The 12,053-nt window shown below is 43.0% G+C and overlaps 1 protein-coding gene across 3 annotated transcripts in view; it reads left to right on the top strand.

Moving 5' to 3' along the window:
- Positions 1-12,053, top strand: part of LOC119379259 (protein SERAC1) — a 37,996-nt gene that overhangs the window by 10,956 nt on the left and 14,987 nt on the right. For all 3 annotated transcript variants that reach the window (XM_037648510.2, XM_037648509.2, XM_037648507.2), the window contains exons 4-6: positions 7,242-7,366; positions 9,307-9,432; positions 11,095-11,347. In XM_037648510.2, coding sequence (XP_037504438.1) covers positions 7,242-7,366; positions 9,307-9,432; positions 11,095-11,347 — 504 coding nt within the window. The remainder of the gene's footprint in view (positions 1-7,241; positions 7,367-9,306; positions 9,433-11,094; positions 11,348-12,053) is intronic.

Genomic DNA, 12,053 nt, shown 5'->3' on the forward strand with positions numbered 1-12,053 from the left:
ACCGCTTACAAGTGACGACACAACACTTACGGCGTGAACTTCAACGTCTTCGTCTGCTTCATCCTTTTTTGGTTTTCCGACAGTAGCACGTGACAGCAGGTCAGGCAACACGAACTGCTTTCCTGGAACAAAATGCAGTTTGAAATTGTATTTTAGCAAACGTAAAAAGAAACGTTGCAGTCTCGGTGGCATGTCAGCGATTGCCTTTTTTGCAATATTGATCAGGGGGCGGTGGTCTGTTTCGAGGATTACCCTGCGCCCATACACGAAATGGTGAAATTTCTCGCACCCATACACCACAGCCAGTGCCTCCTTCTCAATCTGGGAATAACGCTTCTGGGTGTCATAGAGTACTCGTGAAGCATACGCGACAGGTTTCCAAGCATCCCCGTAACGCTGTAGCAACGCTGAGCCGATGCCGTTTTGCGATGCATCTGAAGAGATTTTAGTGTCACGCGTTGGGTCGAAGATAGCCAGAACAGGCTGGCTACTTAAAGTGGCACAGATATGGTTCCATTCTTTGGCGTGGTTATCCGTCCAGTCAAAAATACGGTCTTTCCTGATCAGGTCTCGAAGCAACTTAGTTTTTTCTGCAAGTGCTGGTACAAACTTTGTGAAATACAGTAGACTCCTGTTAAACGAAAGCTGAAGGGACCAGGAAAATATGTTTCATTTGACAGGAGTTTCGTTTACTGAGAGATGAAAAGGGGTGCAGAATTCAAGCAAAAAACCAATCATGTTAGAGGCAGTTGTTCCATTTAAGCAGCAATTTCATTTAAGAGAGTTTCGTTTATTGAGAGTCTACTGTAGTTGATGACACCTAGCATTCGGTGAACTCCCTTCTTGTCGTTCGGCGGCGGCATATGTAAAACTGATTCGACAGCATCAGGACTTGGCCGTATGCCTTTTTCGGAAATGACATCGCCGAGAAAAGAAATTTCTGTGACACCAATTTTGCATTTTGGAGCATTGAATGTTAATCCCGCCTTACACGTGGACTGAAGGACTGCTCTTAGCCTTTCGTCGTGCTCTTTTCTTGAAGTGCCCCACACTAGGATGTCGTCGACATACACACTTACGCCAGGAATCCCATCAAAGATTTCATTCATGTATCTTTGAAACACTTCGGATGCTGAGGAGATGCCGAAAGGAAGCCTGAGGAAGCGATAACGGCCAAACGGGGTCGCAAACGTACATATTCTGGACGTTTCTTCGTGCAACGGTATTTGATGAAATCCGGATTTGGCGTCTAGTCGTGAAAAGTACCGCGCTCCCGCCAGCTCGGCTTCTATATCATCGCGACGAGGCATCTGTAGGTGCTCCTGCTTCAGGTTTTCATTGATTTTTCTAGGATCCATGCATATCCGTAGTTGACCGTCCTTCTTCTTGATGATAACTAATGGACTTACCCAGTCCGTCGGGTCTTCAACCTTGGCAGTGATGCCGGCCTTGAGCATCCGGTCGAATTCTGCTCGCAGTGGTTTCAGCAGGGCCAGGGGTACTTGTCTAGCCATCTGGACAGTAGGTGCGGCGTCTTGTCGCAACATCATTTTGTGCGGCCGCTGAAGGCATCCGGTGCCGGTGAAGACGTCCTTGTATTCCTGCATGAACTCTGGAGGTCCCGTTGTTATTGCATTGACTGACCTGACGAAGAGTCCCAGGCGTTCGCTTGCTTCAAGACCGACAATGGCGCGTCCTTTCTTTACCAGGAAGAAGTCTACTTCAATCACCGTCTTGCCAACAGTGACCTTCAGGCTGGCTACTCCAAAATGCTTGATGATTCCTCCCCCATATGAGCGTAGCACTGAGCTGCTTTCTCTTATTTGCGCTGCCGGCTGTAGTGTGCTGTACACACTATGCGGCAAAAGGTTGGCTTGGGCACCGGTATCCACTTTGAGCTTCATGCGCTTCCCGCCCACATGTGCTTCCACTACCCAGTCACGATGGCTTGCAACGGCATCCACGGATACGTCCAGAATCGTGAAGTCTTCATCAGTCTTGACCTCGTCCACTTGTCTCTTGCTCTTGCATCGCACAGCAAAGTGGTTCTTGCCTCCGCACTGCCTACAGTTGCGTCCAAACGCGGGGCAATTTCTCGAGCCGTGCTGCCGGCCACACCTACTGCATTCAAATACTGCGGACGAACCAGTTTCCTTTGGCCGGGTCTGGACTCGGTCAATTTGGCGCTGCTCGCGTGCCCAAACTTGATTTTGTGCCTCTGACAACTCGGCGGCTTTGCATACCTGCTCAGCTTTCACAAGTGTCAAGTCCTTGTCCCGTAGTAGCTTCTGGCGCACTTTGTCGTCGCTCGTTTCAAATACAATTTGGTCGCGGATCATCGAACTTTCCATTACGCCGAAGTTGCATGATTTGGCCAGGTGCCTAAGGTCCCTTGCGAATGGTTCAAAGGGCTCTGCTTGCACTCGTCGTCGAAATAAGTACCCCTCATGTACTTCATTCACCTGCGCCGCGCAATACTCGTCAAACTTCTTGATAACGGTCGCATAGTCCTGTCTTTCAGCGTCTTCAGTGAAAGTAAAGTTGTTGTAGATTTCTAGTACATCGTCGCCTCCCAAATTGAGCAGCAGGGCCGTCTTTGTGCTCTCATCCCGAGGCTTTTCTGTTGATGCCGAGGCTGTTAGGAAAAGCTCAAATTTTTGCTTAAAAAGCTTCCATTGTTTGGCAATGTCGCCACTTAGACTTAATGGATCATGGGGGCTTTAAGAATTCCATCACGGTTGCATGTGGGTGAGCCGCACTTCTGACACCATGTTTCGTTGGGTTCGTGCCAAGAATACGATCGAGCCAAGTGTCAGTCAACAAAGAACAAGGTTGATTTATTTTCCCAGCTATTTATACGTTCGGTAGGATAGGGAACACATTCACGATAATCTTCTGACGTGTGTTTGTTGTTAGTGGGCATGCGCAAAACTTGTAAGCATGTTAACAGAACCGGCGCTTGTCTTTATCAAGAACCATACATATGATACGCTATCATCCACCTCGCGTACTTTCCTCGCGTTATCACCGCGGTCCCGGCACTTGCCGGTCACGAACGGCGCACGCGTTATCAGCGTGACATAGCATTCTTGATAGGAAAGTGACGAGAGCTGGGTTTTCAAGAAAGGAAACGCGAGCAAGCCAGATGACGATTATTGTTGTGTAGCAGAAATACTCCCCAAATACTCCCTTTTTTCTTAGAGTGTAGTTTACATATACTGCTTCACCAGGGCCCTTAAACACAAGGGCCCAGAGCCATGCACAATACTGAATGGAAAGAAAGTAGCCTCTCTTGAAGGACTGTGTCAGAGAGGGCTAAGGTTGGGGCAAGGTGGTTGCGCACAGCTGCTGATTGCTGTCAATTACTGCACATTTAAGGCCTACTGATTGCTTGTCACACTTGTCAAATTTGTGTGTGTTTCTTGCATCCCAATAACACACTGCAATTTTCTAGCTGTGTTACAAAAGTATATGTAAATATAATTAAAAACTTTAAAACTGATCTGGTGTCAAATAATGGTTATAGGCCCAGAATCAATGCTGGATGTAGCACAGATAGACTGAAATTTTTTATGATATAGCTGAAGGTCTTAACCTTGTTTATCTCTTGGCTTGCTACTCCAGGTGCTGGGTGATGATTATGGTACAGTCTGGTTCTTTTCTCTTGTGTTCGTGTCTGCACGCCTCATGCCTTCTTTCAGAATGTTATACAAATACTGAGCATCCTAATGTAAAGATCTTTTTCCAAATTCAAAAACGTGTCATGAAACACTGTGTCAGGGCTGGGCTGGTCAAAGATACTTTGATATTGTATTGCGATATGATACAAGATACTCGGGCAAGAAGTATTTGAGATACAGAGACAAGATTCTTCCGGAATAATTGTATCCGATACGATACTTCCCAATTGTATCTTAAGATACTTCGATACATTTCCAAATTTGCTATTATGGATGTATATAATGAAGCAGCAAAGGCCTATGAAGCCGCAAAGGCCAAAGTGTTTACTTGAAAATTTCTTAACTGCGACCAGCTTTGTTTAATTTTAATGAAATACCTGTTTGTATCACAAGATTTCTGTCTTTCTTGCTCAAGGTGTATTTGTTTCATTCCGAAACGACTTATTGGGATTTGTTTGGCTGCTTGACATGACAGCTCTTTAACCGCTGCTCTATTAGTGGTTTTTGCTGACACTTTTGTAATTGACGAGTGTCGCTGCTCCACTTGGCGACAAGCTAGCGGGTTGCCATCTACTCGCAAGAACGCCATTAAGAAGCTTCTGCATGATGGCGCAAATACAACTGTGCAGTCTTACCTTGTCCACAAGCGTATTACCGTTTTCGTAATACCGCATCAACCGATAGGTGTAGAGTAGCAACAACACTGGTAGCGATATTGTTTGTGACACATGTGAAGACGATGAACTATATAGTTGGCTCTCACAATTGATTGAGGACATAAAACCAATGATTTTTCATATTCTACTATCTGCTGGTGTAACGCGTTCATTAGCAACGGATTCACTAATGTGCAATCTTTGATCATTTCTTCTCTGAGAGAACTTGTGCCGCCCAGAAATGTCTCAGACATATTTTTGTGGCACAAAGTGTTGCAGGATATTACTGCTATTCGCACTATTGCCACTTCTAGCTCTGCTTACCTGCTGATTTGTAAAAATAAGAAAACTCTGCGGTGACCTAAAAAAGGAAAAAGAATATATCTAAGTCAAATAGCAAGGCAGTTTTGTATTAAAGAGTCAAAGCAAATAAGTTTACGGATTGTTTCACTTAGGTAGAACCGAATATTTAAGAAAGTGGTAACTGCTACTGCATGAAACCAACGATATATGGTTTACCGTCATTTGGCACTCATTCTGGTATTTTTTATATTGCTTATTAATTGGTTAGATAATTGGTTATTAATTTGTTACTTAAATAAGGTCAATTATGCGACATTTTTAATACTCACTTTAGGGCCAAGTGCACTTTGTCACGTCGTAGAGCGCATTTAAAAACGACTGATCCAATTTTTGTGGCGGCGTACATGCTGCGTGGTGAATATTTTCGGGCTTTTAAAGAAAGCCCGTGAAATATGAAATAAAACCATGTTACTGCGCTCATGCGCTACCGTACTGCAGCGCTCTTAAATGTGCTGAAATGACCGGCGTGCGGACCATCAGCCTATCGCTTCTCAGGGACGGCGACGTTTTCTTGCTGTGTGCGGCCATCAGAAATGTTGATGCACTATGGAACCGATGCCTAGAGCAGCGACTGCTCATTTCGCCACGGTCCATGTGTCGGTCGTTTCTCTGGAAGCACATTGGAGAGCGCTGCAGTACGGGGTAGCACACGAGCGCAGTAATGGGGTCATATTTCCCTGGCTTCTTTAAAGACAGGAAAAAATTACTATGCAGCATGTACGTTCCCACAAAAAATTGGATCGTTCATTTCGGAATGCCCCCTACAACGTAACGAGACGCGCTTGACCCTAAAGTGAATATCACAAATGTTGCATAATTCACCTTAGCTAATTAAGAAATTAAGCACAATATAAAAATACTCTGACCAGAGCCACATGACGGCAAACCATGTCGTTAGTTTTATTCAGTGGAAGTTAACCACTCTTGTGTAAATATTTCGTTCCAGTTACGTGAAACATGCTGTATAAACACGGTGAAAGCGGCAACCCTAACAGCTATGACAACAGAGCATGATAAATCGTCAACTCACATGTTAAGGTCAGACAATAGAAAACTCATTGCCAATGGAAAATAGCATAAAACGGCTCGTGGGGACACGAATGAGGAAAACGGAGTACGTGGTATTATGTTTCTCAAATCCCCTTCTTAACACTTTTAAGATTTTTTCTTATAATTTTCAATATTATAATGCAAACTCAATTTTGCCATTCTGCTGAATTGTTAGCAGAATTAATGTATACTCTAGGCATGCTCAGATTATTTTACCTTTGTCCTTAACATTGCCATGACATAAAAGTAAACTCACATGGAATTTAGATACGTAAATAGTAGCAATGATGCAGACAGTTAAAAAATAAGAATAAAGCAGAGAACATATTTGAGCAGCAGGTTACAAAAGACATAATACAATAAACAGATGGGCAAAAACTATGCAGAGGACTAGGTAATGTATGGGATACAAACAGACAGCAAAGAGAGCACTTGTGCTAACAATCAAATTATAGAACTTCTTGGATAATTCAGCAGGAAGACCAAGGATACAGTATGTGAAAATATTTTCTGTTGCGTAAATGCTTTTTCTATTGCATCTAGCATAGGCACCAGTAGTGCGACAGTTGTTAAAATCTCATTTGCATGCAAGTCAATCTCATCCTGTGTAAGTCAAGCGTTCATCCACAAGATCTTTCAAATTGCTGATGTATGAAAGCCGCGAGACGCAAAGCAGCCTCATTCTTGCATTCTTGAGACTTTGCAACGAAGCACCACGCAAGACAAATTTCGATAACGACAGTATAACGGCATCAGAGTTTGTGCGAAAGATGCCTCACGCATTGGAGCACGCAGCACAGTACAGTGACTACGAACGAGTGTCATGGCACGAACACAACGGAAAAAAAAAAAAGAAAACATCAAGAAAGGAAAAGGTAGGCTGCACGTAGATGTTCGCGCGTGTTTTTTTCAAGATGGCTCGAGCGCCATCACGTGACTCTGCTCCACCAGTAGGGACGCCTACAGCCAGGCACGTAGGCAAGGGGGGGGGCCCGGGGGGCCCGGGCCCCCCCGAAATTTTTCCAGCCTTCTATATTCCCAGGCAACTTTTTTTTTTGTTTTTGCCATGGAAAGACTTTCTTTCGAACAATTGGGCCTTGGGCCCCCCCCCCGAAAAAAAATCCTGGCTACGTGCCTGCCTACAGCTCATCTCCTGTGCTCACTGGAGCACTATGGCGAAAATATAAAAGAATGTCACTGTTATTAGTTTTATTCAGGTAGCTTAGTGGCAACAATATCAGCTTGGGAACCGGAATTCAGGTCAAAGTTTATTGTTTCACATGGTGGTGTTTCTATAGCAGTATCTTGTATCGTCAGATACATGATACATTATTGAATGTATCAGAAATATAGATACTCATTTTGCGAGACGTATCGCGATACAGATACAAGATACCGAAAGAATATCCAAGATGGTATCCACGATACGTGTATCTTCGATAATGCCCAGCTCTGCACCCTGTCAAAAACTTACTTTTTTTTTTTCTTTTAGATTCGGAGCTTTGTGAGATTGCTCAGGCATGTGATTGTCGAACAAGCGTCGGTCTTGCAAGAACAGCTAGCACAGATCTGCGATGTTTTCTATCACCTCCTCCAATACCAGAAAATATTATGAAGGTGAGTCATTGAGGTTACCACCTCCAGTAGCTTTTTTATAGTGGTCATTTACGTATTTTGTCCAATTCCCACACCCCAGTTGCCTAAACATCATACAGTTTCTGTCACAATCCTGTACTATTAATTAAGCATGGTTTATTAAAAGCCCAAAGGGAGCTTTGCAGAACGATTAACTAAGCAGGTTGGAAATTCAGACACTTTGGAGTTCATGGTCATGTCTTACTACTTATAAGATTTAGAGAGGCAGCCTTATTGGCCAATTAACCATTTAAGGACAAAAGACGATCATAGGAAGTCAAGGACATAGTAAAAGACATGAGAAGAGCAGTTTTTTGAGTGCTTTTCTGTTTTTTCACGAAGGCCTGATGATGATTTGAGCTCCTGTGATGCTCAATGGTTCTTTCAGAGAGTTTGCATGTACTTTGTACTTGATTGTATGTGACATCACATATTACAAGAAGCTGCTTAAAAGTGAAGTTGAAAGTACAAACTTTTCGTTTTGCTGCTAGTATTTTATTTCAAAAAGCAATCCTTAGCGGTAAGTGTGCACAGTTTGAGTCATGTTGAAAAGAAAACAAAATGTGGAAGAGCGCTGGTTGTTTCACTTGAAGCACGGTTGAGAGCACTGCATTATGGCAGCGCCTGAGTGCAGTAACATGGTTTCATTTAATATTTCACAGGCTTTCTTTAAACGCCAGAAAAGGTCACCACGCAGCACGTACACCCATGAGCAAAAGTATATGGACCATTGTAGTCCATATACCTTTGCCATCTGTGCCTTCTATACTTGCGGACAAGTTTTCTTGGCAATGAAGGAAAGGCTAAAGGGGAGGAGCTACAGCACACTTACTGCTCCGCCAAGTAGTCTGGTTCGGCGCGTGTTTCGAGTTTAGTTTTACTTTGTGAACCTTCCGTATCTCCTGTGATGGCCGTTTGATTATTTGAGCCGCCGTCACAGGCTTAGACAGCCATTTGTTAGCGAAATTCGTCACAAGCTCCTTCGGTGAGTCGTCGGAAAAGCTGGAGGGTGACGAGAGCTCACCTGAAGACGAAGACGCCATTTTGTCTGTGAGGTGCATGTAAAAGGTGCAATATTTTCACACGTGGAAAAACACGAAATTAAACTGCATAAAGTTAAGCAAATATAAATATCACCTTGGTGCATGCTGACCCTCTTTTCAAAGAGTGTCCCATAGAAAATAAAGCAATGTTGTTGTTTTTTATTCTCACGCAGAAAACACGGACGCAATTGTGGGACTGTTTTCTTCAGCGGTAGCACATGCGTAGTTCAGCTCTGTAGCCTTCCCTTCATTGCCAAGAAAAGTTGTCCACGAGTATAGCGGCGAGCCGTCTGTTGTCGAGAGCATTTCTCTGACAAATTCCGTCAAAGCAATGCTCTCGACAACAGATTGTTCGCGACAACATAGACGGCGATTTCGGCTCGCGCTTCCGTGGTCCATATACTTTTGCTCACAGGTGTACATTCCAACAAAAAGTTGGATCGGTCATTGTGGAACGCTGTCTACAACGTAACGAGATGTACTTGGCCCTAAAGTGAATATTGAAAAATTAGCATAATCGATCTTCGTTAATTAACTAATTAGGTGCAATATAAAAATACCCTAATGAGCACTATGTGATGGCAAGCCATATGTCGTTGGTTTCATTAAGTCGTGGTTAGCCACTTTTTTTTGTAATAGTATTCAGATCTAGGTACATGAAACACACTATGTATATATGTGTGTGTGTGTGTGTGCGCACGCACGTGCACATATATGTATGAGGGGGCCTGCACTAAACATGAAAAGATAACAAGAAGAAACACGTGCCCTAACTACCTGAAGTATTGAAGATGAATACTTGAAGATTGAATACATGACAGTTAATTTTATGAAAGAATACTGATAGGTAAGAATAATAAAATCGCTTTTACTTTGCAGGGTAGCCTTCAGGATGGCTTGAGAAGCGTTCTTTTAAGACTGCCAGAAGCAGCAACTGATTCCTGCATCAGCTTCTTCACCACAAATGCCCTCCAGACAAAGCTGCAATACTTTGATGCCCATCATGTAAGCTGACCCAAGATTTGAAAGTAATATTATCCAGTAACCTTGCGGAGTAGTTACTGTTATTCCTAGTGAGCATGTGAATTTGTGCTGCTGTGTGTTGACAGTTGGAGCTTGGCCAATATGTTTTATGAAACATGAATGCATAGAACTTTATTATTCTCATCGTTGGCTTATTATGAAGAAAGAAAAGTCGTAGCTGCAAGCATACATTTTAATTATAATGTTGTTTCTAGATGTTCAAGCAGATTACTATCGGCGATGTAAATGAAATAAAGAACCCCCTTAACATGCGCCATTGTTTGATGTGTATTTATGGTAGAAGCCAAGATTACTTCTAGCATGTAAAATTGCATTTGCATGCTTACATGAACAGTTTCACTTTTTTCTTGTTTGTGCACTGTTTCCTCTGTGCAGTTATAACATCAACAATGTTGAGAGTCCTGTTCAACTTTTTATTTCTGCTTAACCATTTCTTTGAGAAGCAAAGCTGTTACATAATGATTTCATGTTTATGTATTGTGGCACTTGCCTAATTCCTTTGTGCTGTGGTGATGTATTGATGCATAGATACAAATTTTTTGTTCCCTCGTGCAGTTTAACAAACCTCATTTTAATTGCGAGTGTTTACCACACTATATCATCCTTATTGTATGCAAAAATTTAGAGCAACTCGGTAAGTTGGAAAATAATGTGTCAGCACTGTGAAGACTCAGTTGTTGCTTTTACTTCCTTAGTGTTTTTCTTGAGGGGGCCTTGCAACACTTCTCCAAGTAATCATCGCATGACCTCGCAATCAGAGTTTATTGCCTCACGAATTGATTGCTGCAAAAATTATTCGAATTTGTCAAGTACAAATGGAGTTACAGGGATTAGCCACACACGTTAAGTGTTTGCTCTCTCCTTTCGTCCCAACAAGCACACTGAAAGCTACACAGGGAAGGATGACAAATTGGCAAGAAGCTACGTCAGTGCATGTGATGACCTTGGGCACTTTCTCTTTGAAGGCACTGGCTCACTTTTGGTGTGATCACGAGTGGCCTAGTGTTGCTACTGTGTAATTCTAGGACACTGCAGAGCACAGCACCGGCACGAACGTGGCAGCACCCGAAGGCGGCCACGGTAACTATGCAGCACAAGAATGCTCAACTTATCCAATGGCCGTGTCCTCCCCTTGGTTGACTTTGTTGGGCCCAACAATAATCTAATTTACCGATAGAAATGCTAGTGATTTCTAGCTTTCTGTGAGGCATAATCGTAAATTCCCTGTCACATGCAGTGCTACAATATTTGGCTCGCATGTTCACAGGAGTCTCGACTATGTTCTAAAAGTGTTGCAGAGCCAGACAAAGTTGTGTGATATGTTTATGCAGAAGCCTGTAGCTTCTATTTAGGATATATAGCTAAAGCTAAACATGCAATTCTCATCGTCTCATGGCTATTCTATTTCTGTACTTTTTTTGTGTGATTACTTGCACCTGTAGACCTTTGTTTAACGTTTCACTTATAAATCTGCCACTTGCTTAGGATCTTAAAGTGTTTAAGACATTTTGTTTTATGCTATACGTAGTAACATCCAGCTGTGTTCTCAGCATCTTTTTCTTATTTCTCACTTCTGAGAATATAACTTGTGTGTTGCACACATCAAGAATTTTTTTTGTTTAGGAAAAGGATGACACCCAACGATGGAGGCGGCCAGCAGCGGGTGAGGCAGAAATGCTCTGCTTGCAAGCGCTGCTGAGCCACACAGCCCTGCCTGAGCACCGGCGATTTCTGGTTGAAGAGCTTGGTGTGCTACCACTGCTGCAGCGAGTACTTCAGGAACATGCACATGACATGGCTTTGCACAGCCTGGTGGCTCAAATGGTTGCCAATCTGGCCCTCGACTCATCACTACATGATCATATCTTTCGCGCTGGTGAGCATCTTCAGGCTGATAAATATTTTTTCCTGTTGTACTTCATAGCATGAGGCTGAAATAAGCTGGTGTATGCAGGCAGTTATCTCACTGGTCATGAAATGCTGTTATCATTGAAACATTTCAAGTTAGGGTTACGAACCTTTTTTTATAGCAAGTCAGGACAAAGGTTGGTGGTGGGAGGCTGTTTGCTATTTCCTGCCTCATACTGCAATCTGCAGTCCTTTTCAAAGTAGTTGAATTTGTCACAAGTCAGACTGAAGTTCCCCTTCATTTTGTTTCCCCATCCATTTGATCTTGTATTTTGTAGCAACCTTTTCATTTTACAGAGTACTTATTTTATTGGAAAGTTACCTACATGGACAGGAAAAAACATTGGGAGTCTTTAATAGTTACAGGCCATGCGTTGGTCTCTTAGCTTGTGGCACATTCGCACTTGTGAGCTTCGATTTAGCTTTGAGACTTACCAGGCCTAAATGCAGGACAAATATAACAAGTTCGGGCATGGAAAATTTTCCTAAATTTTGAGGCACTTCTCATGAAACTGGGATGGTTGGCGACCATCGTTGAAATCAATCTGTAGTAATGGCTAGCTGTAAATGCTATGCCATCAAACCATGTTTGATTGTTAATTGACATGCGGCAAGAACAAGGTGCAGGTATTGTGAGCCTACGGCCCATTGCAGAAAAGTAAAGCTTGGCTGGC

The sequence above is a fragment of the Rhipicephalus sanguineus genome, chromosome 1, assembly GCF_013339695.2.
Source record: "Rhipicephalus sanguineus isolate Rsan-2018 chromosome 1, BIME_Rsan_1.4, whole genome shotgun sequence".
Classification (NCBI taxonomy): Eukaryota; Metazoa; Arthropoda; class Arachnida; order Ixodida; family Ixodidae; genus Rhipicephalus; species Rhipicephalus sanguineus.